The 16,518-nt window shown below is 39.3% G+C and overlaps 1 protein-coding gene across 2 annotated transcripts in view; it reads left to right on the top strand.

Annotated features, from left to right (window-relative positions):
* Positions 1–4,619: 4,619 nt before the first annotated feature.
* Positions 4,620–16,518, top strand: part of Ctnnd2 (catenin delta 2) — an 856,033-nt gene continuing 844,134 nt past the window's right edge. For both annotated transcript variants that reach the window (XM_047555397.1, XM_047555396.1), the window contains exon 1: positions 4,620–5,104. In XM_047555397.1, coding sequence (XP_047411353.1) covers positions 5,068–5,104 — 37 coding nt within the window. In that variant the 5' untranslated portion in view covers positions 4,620–5,067. The remainder of the gene's footprint in view (positions 5,105–16,518) is intronic.

The raw sequence follows: 16,518 nt of genomic DNA, 5'->3' as shown, positions 1-16,518 counted from the left end.
AATATTATGTCTTTCTTTGTATAACTACATGGCTACAACTTTCTTAAGAGTTAACCAAAATATTCAGATTCTTTATCTGTAACATCAACATAAATGTTATGCCATTAAACAAACTGATGCAGGAATTTTTTTTTCCTGAAATATGTACTACTAGTTCTTAGTCATAGGAATATCTTTGGTCAGTATCTGAAAAAAGTAACATTAAAATGACCCATAATTTACATACCCATTAAATTCAATATGTATTAAAATGATACAAAATGCTTCTTGCTGGTACATAAAATATAGTAACATGTCTTAGGTACTTGTGAACAGACCTGCAAAAAATCAGGAAGGATGCTGGCAATCCCTCCTTTTTGTAGAGTTGTCCCAGATTTTCAACATTTGTGTTTGGGACAGATGCTAGTGACAATCAGAAAATTCCTTCTCACACGTTCTGAAATAGCTCCTGGAGGGCAATAATGAACCACTGACCATGAAAAACCATTGACCTAGAAGTTTAGCATGAAAAATGGAAATTTGGATGACAATATTTTTAGGCTAGGTCAACTCTTTCTTGAAATGTGTCTAGAACATCTGGATGAACCTTGAAAGAACTTCCCTCTTCCATTACTTGGGTCTTGTTTTATGCAGTTCCTCCTTCCTGTTCCTGTCTGAACACCTCAAGCCAGCCACTGTGGGGAGTCTATTCCTTCATCCATGGGACATCCATTACATCTTTATGTGTTACTGTCAAATCACAACATAAAGTTGGCTTCTCCTGTCACGGAGATTCTGTGCCCAACCTCACACTCTATTCGAGATCTTTCTGCATAGATAACTTATCAAAGACTGTTATCTAGACTTCCAATGAGCAATGCTTTTCCTTTCCTACATCTGACCAGTCTACATGGGATTCAGAGGTTTTAGTACCAGGTCGTGATACTTGTAGGGACGTCATGAACCCCTCAGATCTCTGAGTCCTCCACCCAGTACATGGCTTTGTTCTGTCTTCAGGAAACACAACTCTTACCAAATGTACACACTCCACAAGCCTTTGCTTGAGGATTTCAGATCCTATTTCCTCACCATACTACCTATGTCCTGGCACAAAAACCAAAATTTCTTGAAGAAGCAAAAACAGTGAGGAAACATTTTATGAAATGGGATTTTAATCAACTCCCAAAAGCACATGCATTATCAGAAATAAATGGGGATATTTCAGTATCTTAGGCTTGTGGTTACTTTCCTGGGGTTCTGTCTTTTTTTCTTTTACTCAGTAAGTCCAATTCTATAGTTAAATTCTATAAATATATAGAATTAATCATTTTATCTTTTGTTTGCTATCAATTCTCCAAATTTGCCTAGGACTGAACCGCACTATATGCTTAATAAACATTTGCTGAAAACACATCAAATGTGTTTTAGCCATAATGAAAGGCAACCTGCATGAAGTGTGAAGCTTTGAATCAAATACTGTAGTGGTCCACAGATTGATCTTAAGTAAAATGTTCAATGCAAATACTTAACCATTTTTCAAGTCTTTAAATACAATAACAACATGTTTCAATATCAAATGCTATATCTTTAAGGACCAACACACAGTGGTGTTTATCAGACTCCCAAACACACATATCCATCATTGTGATAAAACTACTGGTTGCTATTCCAGAAAATTTTATTTAAAATTTAGATTGTAAAATTTAAAGATGTATTGTTATTCTGCTTATGTGTGGGATGGCAATAATAATGACTTACATAATTTTATTTTTCCAATTTGAAATTTTCTGTGTGATTATCAATGGGTAGTATACATTGAAAATTATAGAAATATTATCTTTTATTTGACCCTCAATAGCAAGGCACACAATACTACGTTAAACAACTTTGACTCACATAAGGATATCATTCTCCTAAAACTGATATCCTTTAAATTACAAAATATGACACACAAATTTATAAAAATATTTTGGATCATTAGATCTTATTTCTAAAAATTAAGTAAGACTTTTATTTATAAACACATGTGTTTCAAAATTTCAAGTTTAAAAATCAAGAGATATAGTAGTTAGTATTTATAGGTGATTTCCATATTATATAACTAATAATGCATTTGCAGAAAAAATACAATAAAGATTTTTTCATTTAGTATTAATTGCTATAACTTGAAAACAAAAAAATAATAATTTCCTGGTCTTATAGGAAGTTAGTGAATTCAGAATGTTCCTTTTTATAGGAACTATCAGAAGCAGGAGGCAAAAGATGGCAGCAGTGAGTCATTCGAAGATTGAACACTACACATGATCATTTTATTTTTCAAAATTACCTATTTGTGAATTTAATAATATCTTGAGTAATACATTATTTTAGAAGAATATAAATCGTAAATGTTTCAATGACATGGGGCACAGAGCAAATTAAGTCACCCTGGGCATTACTGCTCTGTTCAGGTACCCTCTCACCCATCCCCAGTGAATCTAGGGACTGCCTATGGGTCATTTTCAAGGTGCATAATTAGTGAATAGTATTTTCACCATTGCTCATCTCAAAAGTAACTCTAAAAAAGGTTTTGAAAATTATTTCCATATCTTGGATTTCTATGGGCGTAAAACACACATAAACTTTTCTATGGATATTATCTATGCACCTACCTCAATTTTAACCCAAGGGGTAACCTGATCTCCCTTCATCATTCTTCCTCTTTCCCCATGATTTCCTGAGTTAAAAGATGCAAAAAGAAAAACAAATAGACAAACAAAAGAAAAAAAAAGACAGAGGCTAAGGTTGGAAATGAAGAGCCTCTTTTAAAATATAATGTGGTCTAATACACATGGTGCCATTAATTTTTCTTGTACCAAGAACTCAGTGTGATGGACCTGCCATTCTGAGAGGAAAAAAAAAAAAAAATAGAGTTAACTATATGATGAAAGGGCCTTTCCATGTCTTTCCTCACAGGAGTCAGGCTATTTTAATATCAGACCAGCTTTACAGCTTAGAGCCACATCAGAGAACCATTTTTGCAGGTAAGGCAAGCCTACATAAGCATGTGCATCCCTGAGACGCAGGTAATAAAAATGTATCTGTTGTTGTCAGTAGTCCTTGCTTAATCTACTGCTCCATTCGTTTATGTTTACCTATGTAACCTGTTTAAAACCTTTTCTTCTTTACTCCAACTTATATTTTGACTTACTCCAAGTATATTAGAGATTAGCACTGATTAAATATTCAAGTCATTTAACTCTGTTGGATAATCTTTTCTAACACAAAATAGAAGCACACTGCTACTGAGATTCATAAGCCCCAAATCCCTCTTATTACGATTTCCAGTATTCTGTCATGCTTATCTGTGTTTCAGAAAGATCCCTGGTGGAGGGTTGGAGAAGAGAAGATCAAAACCCCTTACAGTCTGGGATCTCCAGGATCAGGGATGCTGAGCGGGGCATAGTAGCAGCATTGATCCTGGCCCCTGGGTAAGTTGTGCTTTGCCCTGGCCAGGTCTTGAAAATGTGGTAGGGATGTGCCCCTCATGACTCCTGAAACAGAGGGTTACAGGTGGAGGCCCTCAGGACTTCCTTGGCATATGACAAGGGTCTTTTTGCAACAAGAATTTCCGTAGGGTGTCTCTAGTTGCTAAATTTCACAGCAAGAGGCACACTGAGAAGTCTCAATGGGATTAATCAGCTGTCTGACCCTGAGGAGATTTGGAAAACCCATCTAAAAAAAAAAAATGAAGAATGTAATGCAGTCTGTATGGGACGACTGTGGGGGAAGGAAGATTTGAGTGTTTCCATTTTAGTTTGAAAAGGGGGAAGAAGAGGAGGAAGCGAGGGTGGCAGAGATGCAGTAGAAAACACTTAAGATAGAAGAGATGATTCGAGAGGATGAGGAGAACTCAACACTTGTAATCAATTCCAGACCAGACAAGGGTCCTTGATGCAGGAATTTTTTTTTTTTTTTAAGTCATTTCACCTGTGAAAATCATGGAACCAGAACACTGGAGGTGATGGTAAGATGGGGCGGGCACTGTGAAAAAGACATCTCACCGATGTCACGTCTTCTTTGCTCTAGAACCACGGGATCTACAAGAGCATCCACCTCAGTCCTCCAGCATGATGGGCGAGCCTGGTCCCCCTCCCCCAACTCACAATCTGTTCTAGATTCCCCCCTCACCCTCAGCCCTTTGCAGACGGACATCTGTCCCTCCAGAATCAACTGTCAGCAGCTTGCACGTGAATGAAGGACCCGACCCCTTGAGAAGCGGTCCATCCCGGGGTTCCATCCTTCCCTCATCCCTTCCAGATTTCGCCTGCTCCCCAGCATCCTCCCATCTCTGGTCCAGGGTGTGCACTCCCAAGTATGCCCGGCCCTCTCCCAACCCGCGGCCTCCTCCCTCTCTGCTGCTGCTGCCGCGAAAACCAGAAGTGGAATTCGCGTGGCGAAGCGCCGCGCTCTCGCGGCGGCACTGGGCATGCTCCGCACCCAGGGCAGGTTTCGGTGGTGGGGCGGACGCTTCCTCACTAGCCGGGCGCCGGAGCCGGCCGCCGAGGCATAGGTGGAGGCTGAGGCTGCCGCGCGTCGCGGGAGGAGCCTCGCCCTCGGCGGCGGCGGCGGCGGCGGCGACACAGGTGGCGCGGGCCGCGCGCGGGGCGCAGCACGGGAGCGCTCGGCGCCGGGCGCCGCGGCGGCCCCAGGCTCGCGCCCGCGGCGGCAGCCGGCGGAGCGGAGCGGCGGGCGCGGCTGCTGCTCTTCTAGCCCGGCTGGCAGTGGCGGTGGAGGTGACGGTGGCGGCGCCCAGAGCCCGAAGGAGCCCCGAGAAGCCCGCGGAGCCCGCGGAGCCGGGCAGGGGGCGCTGCGCTCGTCGCGCTCGGAGGGGCCGCCGAGCCGGGCGCTGCGCACTCGCGTCGGGAGCCGCCTCTCGCCCGCGGCGCTCGCCCCAGCTCCCCGCTAGCATCACTTGTCCCGCGGCCGCGTTCAGACAACAAAAGCGGAAGATGCTGCAGTTGGGCAAGGTCAGGACCTTGCCCTGAAGCCGGGCGGCGGCGCACACGCCTTTTCCCGGACTGAGGAGCGGTAGCTGGCGGCGGGTGCATGTTCGCCAGGAAGCAGTCGGGCGCCGCGCCGTTCGGTGAGTTGCTTTTGCTGGGCTGCTGGGGCCAGGCGCATCCTCCTCCTCGGCGTCGTCCTCCTCCTAGCCGCCGGTGGGGGTTGGTCCTCGGCTCCCGGCCGGCTGGCGGTGGCGGTGGCTGCTGCGCGGTCCTGCCAGCCCGGGGGAGGACCGCTATTGCTCCGGGTCCCCTCTTGGAAGACGGGTCTGCCTGGAATGGGGTGCAGGGTTAGTGCCTTTCTTGGAGCGGTTACCAAGTGGCTTCTCTGCGTGCTCCCCCTCCCTGCCACCCATCTCCCCCGGAGGAGGCGTATATAGGGCAACACCGACAATACTGCTACCCGCCACCCTCAAGAACATACCCGTTGCGTTCATGACGTCCCTAATATATGGGAGAGGACGGGGTGGGGGTGGGGAGGACTTCCCTCCAGTCTTTTGCCCTTATGTTCAATGTCATTACGATGTTTGGCTAGAACAAAATGGAAAGACTTATTCATAAGCGTCCATGGCCGTTTCTTCAGTCTACCGCTTCTTGCCAGACCCAGAGACCCTTTGGTCTATATTTAGCGGTTTCCGCGGACGCATTTTCAGCTCCATTCACAGGTTTCGGGGGCTTCTGCGTCCTGACAATAGATAGCGAGGCTCTGAAAAGCGCCGCCTGAAACACAGGTTTGGAAAGCTGTGCATGTGCATGGGAGATATGTGATGCGATATTTGGGTGATTCGTAATTAATGGCTGAAAGCAAAGCTGCTTTTCTTTACCCCCGACCTTCCTCTTCTTCTGGTGTGTAATGTGTTCATCGATTGCTACTCAGCAGGTTTGAGCCACTGTGCTGAGAATTAAGTCACTAGAAAGGTGGTGTATGTAGCCTCTTCGGTTTGGGTGGTAAGATAACAGACTTCAGAATTTTGGGGGTGTGCGTGCGTGTGGTTCCACAAAGAACAGTTACTTCCAAAATGCCCAAAGTTGTGTTTCGCAGTAAATACGGGGTAACGAAGGGTGTGGAAGATGAGAACGAGGGGCAGTTGCTCCTTTCAAGGTGTTCGTGTTTCCCCCATTGGAACTGATCGGATTTGCTTTAGCTCTGAAAGGTATTATGAACATGTATGCCTAGTGTTCTCAAGCAAATGTGTTGGCTTAGAAACAGATACGTTATGAGCATAATATCATACCTGACAGACATAGACTTTTACTTTTAGCAACTGTGTGACCAAGACCTAAGAGGCTGGGAATTTCTGAAATGACTTCCATGGAAATGGGGAGGTGCTGAAACTACCCAGGAGTTATCTCATTGTGCATCCTTCTTCTGATGACAGTTCGGTTGATCTCTGCTGGTGGGCATTCACCTACATAATGAAAAGGCTTCGGAGCCCCACTGCTTCTAAAAGCCCATGGAGAAGTGTTTGATATGACATATAAAATTGCAGAGACGGACCTGTGCATGATTTGGGGGGTTTGCTCCATAGAAGTATGACAGATAGGGGTGAGTAATCTCACATATAGACTGAAGGTTTTAAGCCCTGAGACTTCTTTCCAGAGCTTATCTCCACCACATGCATGATCCATTGTTAATGTTGTTGGGAAAAATGTTAAGTGATATCCTTACTGGTGTGTGGGTTATAAGGTCTCAGGGCTTGAATGAAGATGATTATGTTCGGAGTTAGATGTTGAAATTTGGGAGGCCTGTAATTATACTAATAACAAGTCGGTGATGCAGAAGAACTAGAAGGGTCTCCATGGCTCGAGTTAACTGAACACTATGATTAGTTCTACCAATATTGCCTTAGTTTCGCATTATTAACATCCAGAGAACTTTCCAAGAGCACTTTGGACACACTATTGTACCCTCGTCATTGTTTTAATATAAAATTTCTTCCAAAAGAAGCATTAGATGAAGTAGATATGCATTTCTCCTTCCATTTCCTTTTCCTTTGATCCAGTGTTTCAGTTTTAAAGATGATCCTTAAAAGATTAGTCAGTATCACTCTGTGCCTGTGTGTGCGTTTGGAGAGCAGCTGATGGGCTTGAGGAAAACTCGGTATATTGTCTATATGATGTTTGTGTTGTATTGTGGGTTGAAAATGATAGTACCTGATTGAATGGCAACTGTAATAAGTACATGAGGTTGTTGCTCTAATAAAATTGCCATCTTCTTATTGAAGGGAGTTAGTTAATTTGGTGTATGTTTGTGTAGTTGTATAACCCAGTCATCTTAGATGTCACTAATGTTTTCATTGTTTGTAATAATAAAAGTCAAGCACTGTCAAACTACAGTATTTCCATCTACTTCACATCTTTCACAATAGAGAGAAGCCAATTTTTTCTTCCAGTGAAATGGTTCATCAGGGAGAAAAAAATATGAAATTCAAATGATATTAGTTGGAAAGTGCCATTCATAGTTTTGTCAAATAATTTCTATGGATAATGTTACTTTCATAATGGACTCTAAAAATGAGGTTTTATTTTCATTTTTATATAATAAACATCTTATTTATTGCTTTTGGCATATCATTGAATATATAGTACCTTTACTGAAAATGTTGTAGAATTTGTTATTTTCTGTTGTGCTTTATCAAAGTTCTCTCTTATGTGGCATGATTAACATGAATCATTGAAGACTTTTGCAGATGCATTTCATCAGTTGTCCTTATCTAAGAAAGCATTAAATTTACATTTGAAGTAATTTATATAATTTGTTTATAGTGTGCATCAATATATCTAGTTGTGACAAGCCAATGAAACTGGTATATTTTGAACTTCAAAAGTTGTCTCTTTCTCTCATGATTATCTACAGGTGATGGAAACATCCATTTCTGATTGTTTCTCTGTGTGAACATTATTTTCACTTCTTTAGAGGGGATAACTGATGCTAGTATTACTATTCCTAACAGAGACTTTATTTTTAAAGATTCTCACATGGTTGGGAGTACTTAAATTAACTTACCATAATACAGGCAATGAACAGAAACCAAGCATAGACTGCCAATATTGTTAAGTCCACTATTTTGGTTGAAGGTAGGGTACAAGGGGTCTCTGCTGGCTGGTTTGTGAGTCAAGAAGTGCACTTTCAAGTCAGATTCTTTCATTGGCTTCTGAGATGATTTTCGTCAGCCGTATCCCTGAGGTGTTCCCAGGGATGCAGTCCTTTAATGGCTTCGCAGTGGCTCATGTTGTTGTGTGTGAAAAGTTTATTGAGTAGGAACAGTTCATGATACTTGTTGCTCGCTTCCAGTTTATCAGATTATATGCCAAAACAACAGCTTTTTATAGTACTATAAAATATTAAACATGTCATAGATAAATAGTTTCTTTCACATTGTCTGCCAATCCAGCCTACTGATTAATAAACTGCCTGGTTGGGTTTAATGAATCCAATTATATTCACAAACAGTACCTCCAACACAGGAAACTCACAGAAATATTTTATCATACTGTGATTTTAGTCCATTAAATATTAAGACTCATAAGAAAAATGTGTAGTTATGACACCTCCAGTTGTTTATCTTTTGATCACATAAGAGCTCAGTATAATTTCAAGCCCTATGTCATGGTTAATTGATCTGTAGGAAATGTCAGCTATATTAGGATATTGAAGTTATACTTTGTATCAATTAGTTTTTGACAAATTGGAAATAATGACTTTATAAGTGAAACAATACTTCCTAGAAGCTTTCTATCTTAGATATTCTTCTGTGTCCCATGAAGCTATTTGCAAAATGATATTTATATTTATGTTCCTGTATATTACATATTCTAATACAGTCAGTATTTCACATAAATATAAACATGCACATAGGTTGTGGGGTACAGTCCCACTTTTTCTTTGAAAGTGTATTTCTGATCAGAAATGGCAATGTTGGAAAAATAAGTTTCAATAGTGCAATACTGTTTTGGTTTCTGCTTCTAGTGGGTAAGAGAACGGGGAATAAACACTGGCTTTGAGTGGATCCCAACTCTTGACCATGTGATCCTGAGTTATTAACTTAGTTCTTCAGCTGTAAATGGGTACAGTAAGAGAATATCTCAAAATATTGAGGACAAAATAAGTGCTCATGAATAAGTGCTTATGAATTATAAGCACTTATGTAAACATAACGGATGTGTCTACATATTAGAACAGATAACTCTGTTTCATATCTGTGTTGTTAAGGAGGTTGACACACCCTCTGTATCAAAGACCTTTCAGTAGACACTGTCTCCTTACTTTGTTCTAACATTATTTTATTGTCTAGATTTTCATATAAAACACCATATTTCTACTCTAAAACATAGTATTCCTTTACATATTGAAATATATAATAATTAAGCTAGAAGAGATGTAAATTATATCTCCCTGCACCATTATTTTTAAAAGATTTTAATCTAACAGTCAGAAATTGATAAACTTTGATACTTTTTGTTAGTGGTCTATTAGTCATCTGATCAAGATCAAACTTTATACAAAGTTGTACAGAGATTAATGTTGTACAGAGAATATTATAGATAGTTTTATAAGCATCACTCAGTGAGGTCAAATGTTAAATAAACATCTGCTCAGTTTAGTATCACAGAATATGGATGCCAACAAAATACCATTGAAACAGAGTCAAAGGAAAAGTTGGGCAGGAAAAAAAATGGTGCACAAGAAGAAGACACCCCTCCTGTTAAAATCAGTTCACTGGAGAAAATAAACCAAGTGTGCACATTGGTACTTTAAAAAAAAATACATGATTCCTCCATTCTTCTCTCTACTCCCACCTGTTTGGTGTGAATCTACATCGTGTACAACCATAGAAATTAAAAGTTGAACCCCATTTGTGTACGATGAACCAAAGTGAAGTCTGTAAAAATAAAAAATAAAAATAAAAATATAAAAGATAAAAAAATATATATGGTCATTTTTTACTTGTCCCTTAACCGTCTGAATCTGCAGTGAAGGAGTTGGATTCCTCCAAGTTTGACGATGTCCTGGTCCTTTGTCCTCATCAAACCTAGAGGAATCTGATGTAAGCACTGATCTTTAGCAATATAATTTTTGGGATAATCACACTTTAATATATCTTAGAATTTGTTACAGAATATGACCTATGTAACAGGGAACTGATTTATCTTCAGTAAGAAAAGTATTTGACAATAAATATGGTTATTTATATTCAAATTTATGTTTTGTTGTGGGAAATTCCAATTTTATTACCAGAGTAAAGCACATGTTATAATAGTAAAAGTCATTTCTGTTTGTTTGTTCGTTTGTTTGTTTTTTTCAGATAAAAGTGAGCAGGTTAGCCAATTATGTTTGGTTAAATAGATGATAAGTGTCAAAAATTCTATAACTTTTGAATGACACAAATATGGTACTTACTGAAAGGTGTGTTTAGATTTTAGCATTAGGTAATGAGGAACAATTAATTTTATTGTTGAAATTAGTAAATACATTTATTAATCATAAGTAGAGGGCTAGAATTTTCTCACTTGTCATTTTTTTTTGTTTAGTAGATGTGATTATCACAACTGTCATTAGACATTTGATTTAAAAGGTATGAATTAATTAAAAAATATTTTGGGCATGTTACATATAATTTATCCTTTTGTTTTAGGAGCCTCTTTATAATCTTATAATGCTTATTGTAATATCTCATTTAAACAATAACATAAATCACAAATGTATTTACTTCAAAAATTCTAAAATGTACAGAAATATTAATTGTTGATGTCTTTAAGGAGTCAGATAAATATCAACCCTCCAATCCCTGCCCCAGGTCCTGAGCAAATTGAGTTATTGGAAGGGGAAAAAAAAAAAAAAAAGATAATGGAATGACCACCATTCTTAACACATAGCTTGGTGTGGCTGCTGAATGACATCGCAGGTTCTTGGCCTTCCTCCATTCCTCCTTCCCCACAGGGACAGAGCTGCCTCTGAGCTGGTAGAGGCCAGCCTTTCTCTGCAGGCAAGGAGATCTCCAGAGGACGAATGAAGAGGCAAGGCAAGATGCTCCTTCATTCTTCAGAGGCAGAGAAAGTAAAGGGTTGGAGAGAGGCCAGAAGTGTTTCATTAATTAAGTTCCCTTTACCTGGAAGGAAATAATGGAAGTGGGGAAGAAGTGTTCCCCATTGACATGGTTTATAAAGAATTCTGGTTGATAGAATTCTGGATATAGTATCTTCCATATTACTTCACTTAGTAGTTGAGCTCTTTAAATATTTCATTATAATTTGACACTATATCAGGAATTATCAGGAGACTGTCTAATGCCCTGGCTGATTTATAGTGAGGATGATCCATGGAATTCAATTGATTTATGTATAGCTAACTTTAAAATAACTTATCCTTAGTGTTTTTTCCCCACTTCCCATGTTAGTTTTTAACTGCCAATCAATGAATGGCTTATAAGTGGTGAGCATTGAACATAAAAAGGATAGTGTCAAAATCTGACTTCTTAAACCATTTATAAATGATGATCCAGGCTAACTAGTATCCATAGCATATTCTACCTCAAGATAGATAATTAGATTTGGTGTTTAATGTTTCAGTAATAATTGGATCAATCACAGACACAGTTAAGAAAGAAAAAAAATGCATTTCCAAATAGATATGATGTTTTATTTGGCTCAGAGCATGACTACTCAACCTAAAAATACCCACTTCTTAAAATAAATTTTATTCTTCTCCATCAAATATTTTATTTGGACTTTCAAATATTAGAGTAACATAGCAGTCATTACCTTCAGCAATACAGAATAATTTAATTTCCAGGAAGAGCAATTTCCTTGTCAGCAAACTAAGTTATCCAAATTTAAGAGCCATAGTCCAGACTCCATTTTTAACACAGTTCTTACTAGTGCAGAGCATGGTTCTTGGAGTCATAGGGACACTAAGCAAGGAAGAAGAGGCATATGGGAGAAATGCAGAAAGGCTCAGGGGCAGAACAAATTATATCACTTTTAACCAGGACATGGCAGGTGGTTCAGAAAAGTCTGACTGGTAATAACTAGATCAGGTTACTTGTGAGACGAGTTGGTTTGAAAAGAGTAATGCTGTGAGGGTACATCAGTAGATTATGCTACTTCTAGCTAAAGAAATACCATATAGGTATGAGTTATATTTTCAAGGAATAGTCACATTGGTAATATTCATCAAGGAAAAAGCCAAAAAACAAAAACAAACAAAAAAACCCAAGAAACCTCTGCTGATATGATACCCAGCACTCATAGCCCAACACATACCCACATGAATTCAAGAACACAGTGTTCATGACCTGGTTTCAAGTGTTTCTTTATATAGTATTTTCTCACAACATGTAGTTTATTACATATTCCATAACCATGCAAAAACGTGCTTTTAGATTTTAAAATTCTATTTCCTTCAGGATGTTTCTTTATTTAGCTGAATACATGATTTAACAAGGTTCATTCTTCATAAGGTGCATATTGCACTTGCCCTAGTCAGTCATACTTTTGTTATTTCTACTTCAAATTTGAGATGTATTGAGTAGATTTAGCAATTTTGTATCTTCTTGAGAAATCTACAGCATGTTAGTGAAATGTTTTTTCTGCTTTTCACATTACATTTTACTTTTTTAAAATAATTCAGGCACACTAAATATTTGGAAATACATGTGATAAAAATAAAGTTCACACCTGAATTCAAGCTCCATGGATAACCCTAATTGTGGCAGAAATGGTAACACATATATTTTTAACTTTGAAATAAGATTGCTCATATTTCATTTTTTTTACCTTTTAACATGTAAGACAGCTTCTCTCATATAATTAGTATTCATTTTTAGCATCTGTTTCCCATGCCTTTATGTAACATTTTTCACATAAATAACTCTCTAATTTTGAAGATTGATGGTGTTTTCAGTTTTTTGGCAGTGTATTTGATGCTCTGATTATATTCCTGATAGCTGAATTCTTTCTAAGGGGTTGTTTGCTTCAGAAATACCTTAGGACTAGATGTTTTCACCATTGTTGATACCTATTGTCTAGGTGTCCTTGAGAAGGGTTATGTAATTTGTGTTTCTCTCAGCAAAGCAGGAGTAAGCCAATTTCCCATGATTTTTACAACATTGGATATTATAATTAGGAAAGAAAAAAAACTCAAAATTTCCAGTTACGTAGGGGAAAATCATATTTTCCTGTGATTTCATTTGCTAATGTAACCTGTGCTGAGCTTAAATATTTCATGAGTTTGTTGTCCACTTTTATTTCTTCTAAGAATTATTTTTTCATATCTAATGCATATTTCTTACTTAACTAGATACTTCTTTTGATTTATGTTGTTTGTCTATACTAATTCCTTCATTCTTTGCCATGTCTTAACTGTATATATTTCATTTCATTTTATTAATGATTTCTGGTGGCAGGAGCATAGTTCTTAGGTTCAAGGTTAAATTAATCCACCTTTCCTGGAAGGATTTTTCTTTAAAGAAACATTATTTTGCTCACTGATTTTGTGTCTTAGTAGTAAATATGACAGTGGAACAGATAGTTGAGGGGACAGCTCAAGAGTCAGTCTTCCAATTATGGTACCATGCTTTTAGCAAGTGGGTGGGTTACTACTGAATGTCATTATTGATAGAGGGGAAATAATAATTATTGGGTGTTCAGGCTGTGACTGTGAATTAAGAGACTATGTACTTAAAATACATTGCAGGGTACTTGGTGTCTTAGTTACAAGACCTTAAGCATATTAGCTGCTGAGAAAAAAGTGCCACATCATTGTCTACAGTGTCCCCCTCTGCTTTTCTCACGGGAAGCGTAATTAGACCTCCATACAGACCCCGGGACCTCTGTGTGCAAAGGCCAGGAGCTTGTGGCAGTCTGTGCTCACAGGTGGATGCGTTTGCATGCGGTACAGACATTCACTGCGTTCTCCCGGAGGCCCTGCTGCATACATTTTAGTTTGTTGGAAGGGTCAGTTAGGACCCTGTTACTAATTAGTCAGATGTTTTCCATATTCTGCTCTGTTCCAAGAGACACATTCCTTTCTTTCTTGTCACATAGGACCATGCTTCTCCCCAGCCCTGTCCCATATTGATAATCTTTCTATCATTGGGCCTCCAATCTTAGAATAGTAATTGACACAGTAAATGGTGATTTATCATTTTGGGTATTGGTACACTATTGTTTTCATTGTCAAACTGATTCACAAATCAAGGTTTGTGTTATGTTTTAGATGTGAGGTGTCCCCAAATAGACTGAGAGCTGTCAGCTAACTAGTCCATCCTACTTTGAGTGGACAGACTGGGTTGTAACTTAAGGCAGGTGGGGCGTGACTGAAGAGGTGGCTTCTTGGGGGAACACCCTGGGAAGGTTCATCTTCCCTTGGCCCCTCCATCTCTCTCCGAGTTTTCCAACCTCTGTGAATGAAGCAGCACTCCTCTAGCAAGCTTTCCGCCATGCTGTTCATCCTCACGTTGGGCCCAGAGTGCTGGAGTCAAACCACCATGGACCATGAGCCTGTACTACAGACTTTTCCTTCTCTAACATGTCACAGCAACAAAAATCTGACTAACACAATTTGTTTACTTTGAGTTTATTTTGGGTACTAGGCGCTGGAGCCTGCTGAAAGGCACCAGGTTAGGATTCTGGGTTCGGAAATCCTAATTGTGCTTAGCATTTGCTTTTTCTTGCAAACTTGCATCTGTGCCTCTTTTGTCATTTGTTCATTGAGATAAAAACTCACGGGGATTTTGTGAATGCTATAAGATATTTCATGTGAAAATGCCATGGGAAGCACAGTCATAATAAACACTTAAGTATAAAATGTATTCATTGGAGCTTTGATGTACTTCAAAGATAGTTTTTCTTTTTCCTTTTGTATGAGTTGAAGTCAAAAGCCTTTCTTGCCTGTAAAGTGAATCTGTGACTTCCATTACTTATATGGATATAAAGTGTCCAGTTTCCTGATGGTTGTGAGACATTGTAGCATTCCTTCCCATCTAGTCTTTTCCAAAGGATCCCCTCTCTTTTACCCATCAGTGGAAGTACTTCTTGTTATTTCTTAATACCACTTCAAAACTTGTAAGATATTCCGAATTGACTAAAGACATTTTCCCGTATTTTTTTCTTCTGGCATAGATATTTGCTGCTTGAAAGAAGCGGGTAACTTGAAGCCCTTTTGTTCATCAAGAGTGAAGTCTGTAGAGCTGTCTTCAGAATATTATTTTATCCTCTGGTGGGCTGCTGAGTCTGGCACCTATGAGGCTTTATCAGAACAGTTTTAGAAGTGTGAACCATCGTTGGCTTCCATTTTTTGAACACATTCCTTAAATAATTTGACAAAATTGCTGAGAATTCTTATCGCTCCAACTGTAGCCTACCAATAGGAAGAAATCATGTGTAATTTACAAAAATTTAATTGTTCCCTGCTCTCCAAACTTTTGAAGGACATACAGGAGTTAAAGTTCCTGGTTGAGGATGTAACTTAGTGAGTAGCATGATTTCAAGTACTTGAGAAGTAATGCTAATCATTGTTTTATGTTTTTAGCAACCACAGATATGATCATTTTCCTTGTAAAGCTGAGTTTTTTCTGCAGTTCAGAGCAACCCATGTGGTACTTTTACAGCGGTGCCATTCTTCCTGTTTGATCAGTTTAGGGGATTCTTGGGGGTGTGCTTAGATTTCCTTAGTGGACCCAAGAAAGAAACAGCACCAAAGGAGAGGGTCAATAGGATTGCTGGGGGAATTGACACTCGGGTGTCATCCCTTCTTCCTCTGCACACTTTTCCTGTGGACACACAAAACAGTGTGTCCCGGTGAGCTCTGAGCTGGGACCTGAGGCTTGGTAATACACTGCTACAAAGTACAGGAATTTCAAGAGGTGGCGGGGGACTCAGGTAGCTTAAACTGGTTTGGCAACAGATATTTTTTATGATGGGCTTCTCAATGGCTCATTGGTTTACTGTTCTGTCCACAAACTGGGCAGAACTAAGTTTTGAGGAAGCAAGAAGTTATAAAAGAGTAGCATGCTACACTCTGACAGTGTTCCTTCAGATGAACTGCCCCCTTCTGAATAGTTTAGTGTTTTCTAGTTGAATCATAGCTGCTTCTCTCCTGTGCAAACTCAGATTTCAAATGCAGGTGGCTCTTCAGCTGCATCTCTGAAAGTTTTCCTTTCCCTCTGGGCCAGTTCTCTTGATATGCATGGATTGCCACTGGAACTCCAGATTTTTCATTATTGAACATAAATACTTGTGCATACCCAATATAACACGATGAGTTCGTGCGGCTTCCTCAGGGCTTGACACACGGTGCATTTTGCAACCACTCAGTTGTACCTGGGGAATGGCAGGTGGTGTGTAGCTGTAAGTGGGTATGAAGGAGACTGAGCCTGAGAAGGACTGTCTTGAGTTGTACAGGATGTGGGAGGAACTGGAAGCAAAGTGATTTGAGTTTCATAGCATATTAGTTTTTACATGTGCTTTCTCATTTTCTCTCTTGAAAGTGAGGAAA

Source organism: Sciurus carolinensis, chromosome 6 (genome assembly GCF_902686445.1).
Source record: "Sciurus carolinensis chromosome 6, mSciCar1.2, whole genome shotgun sequence".
Classification (NCBI taxonomy): domain Eukaryota; kingdom Metazoa; phylum Chordata; class Mammalia; order Rodentia; family Sciuridae; genus Sciurus; species Sciurus carolinensis.
Note: the sequence above shows the minus strand (reverse complement) of the source record. Positions and strands in the feature narration are given on the sequence as shown.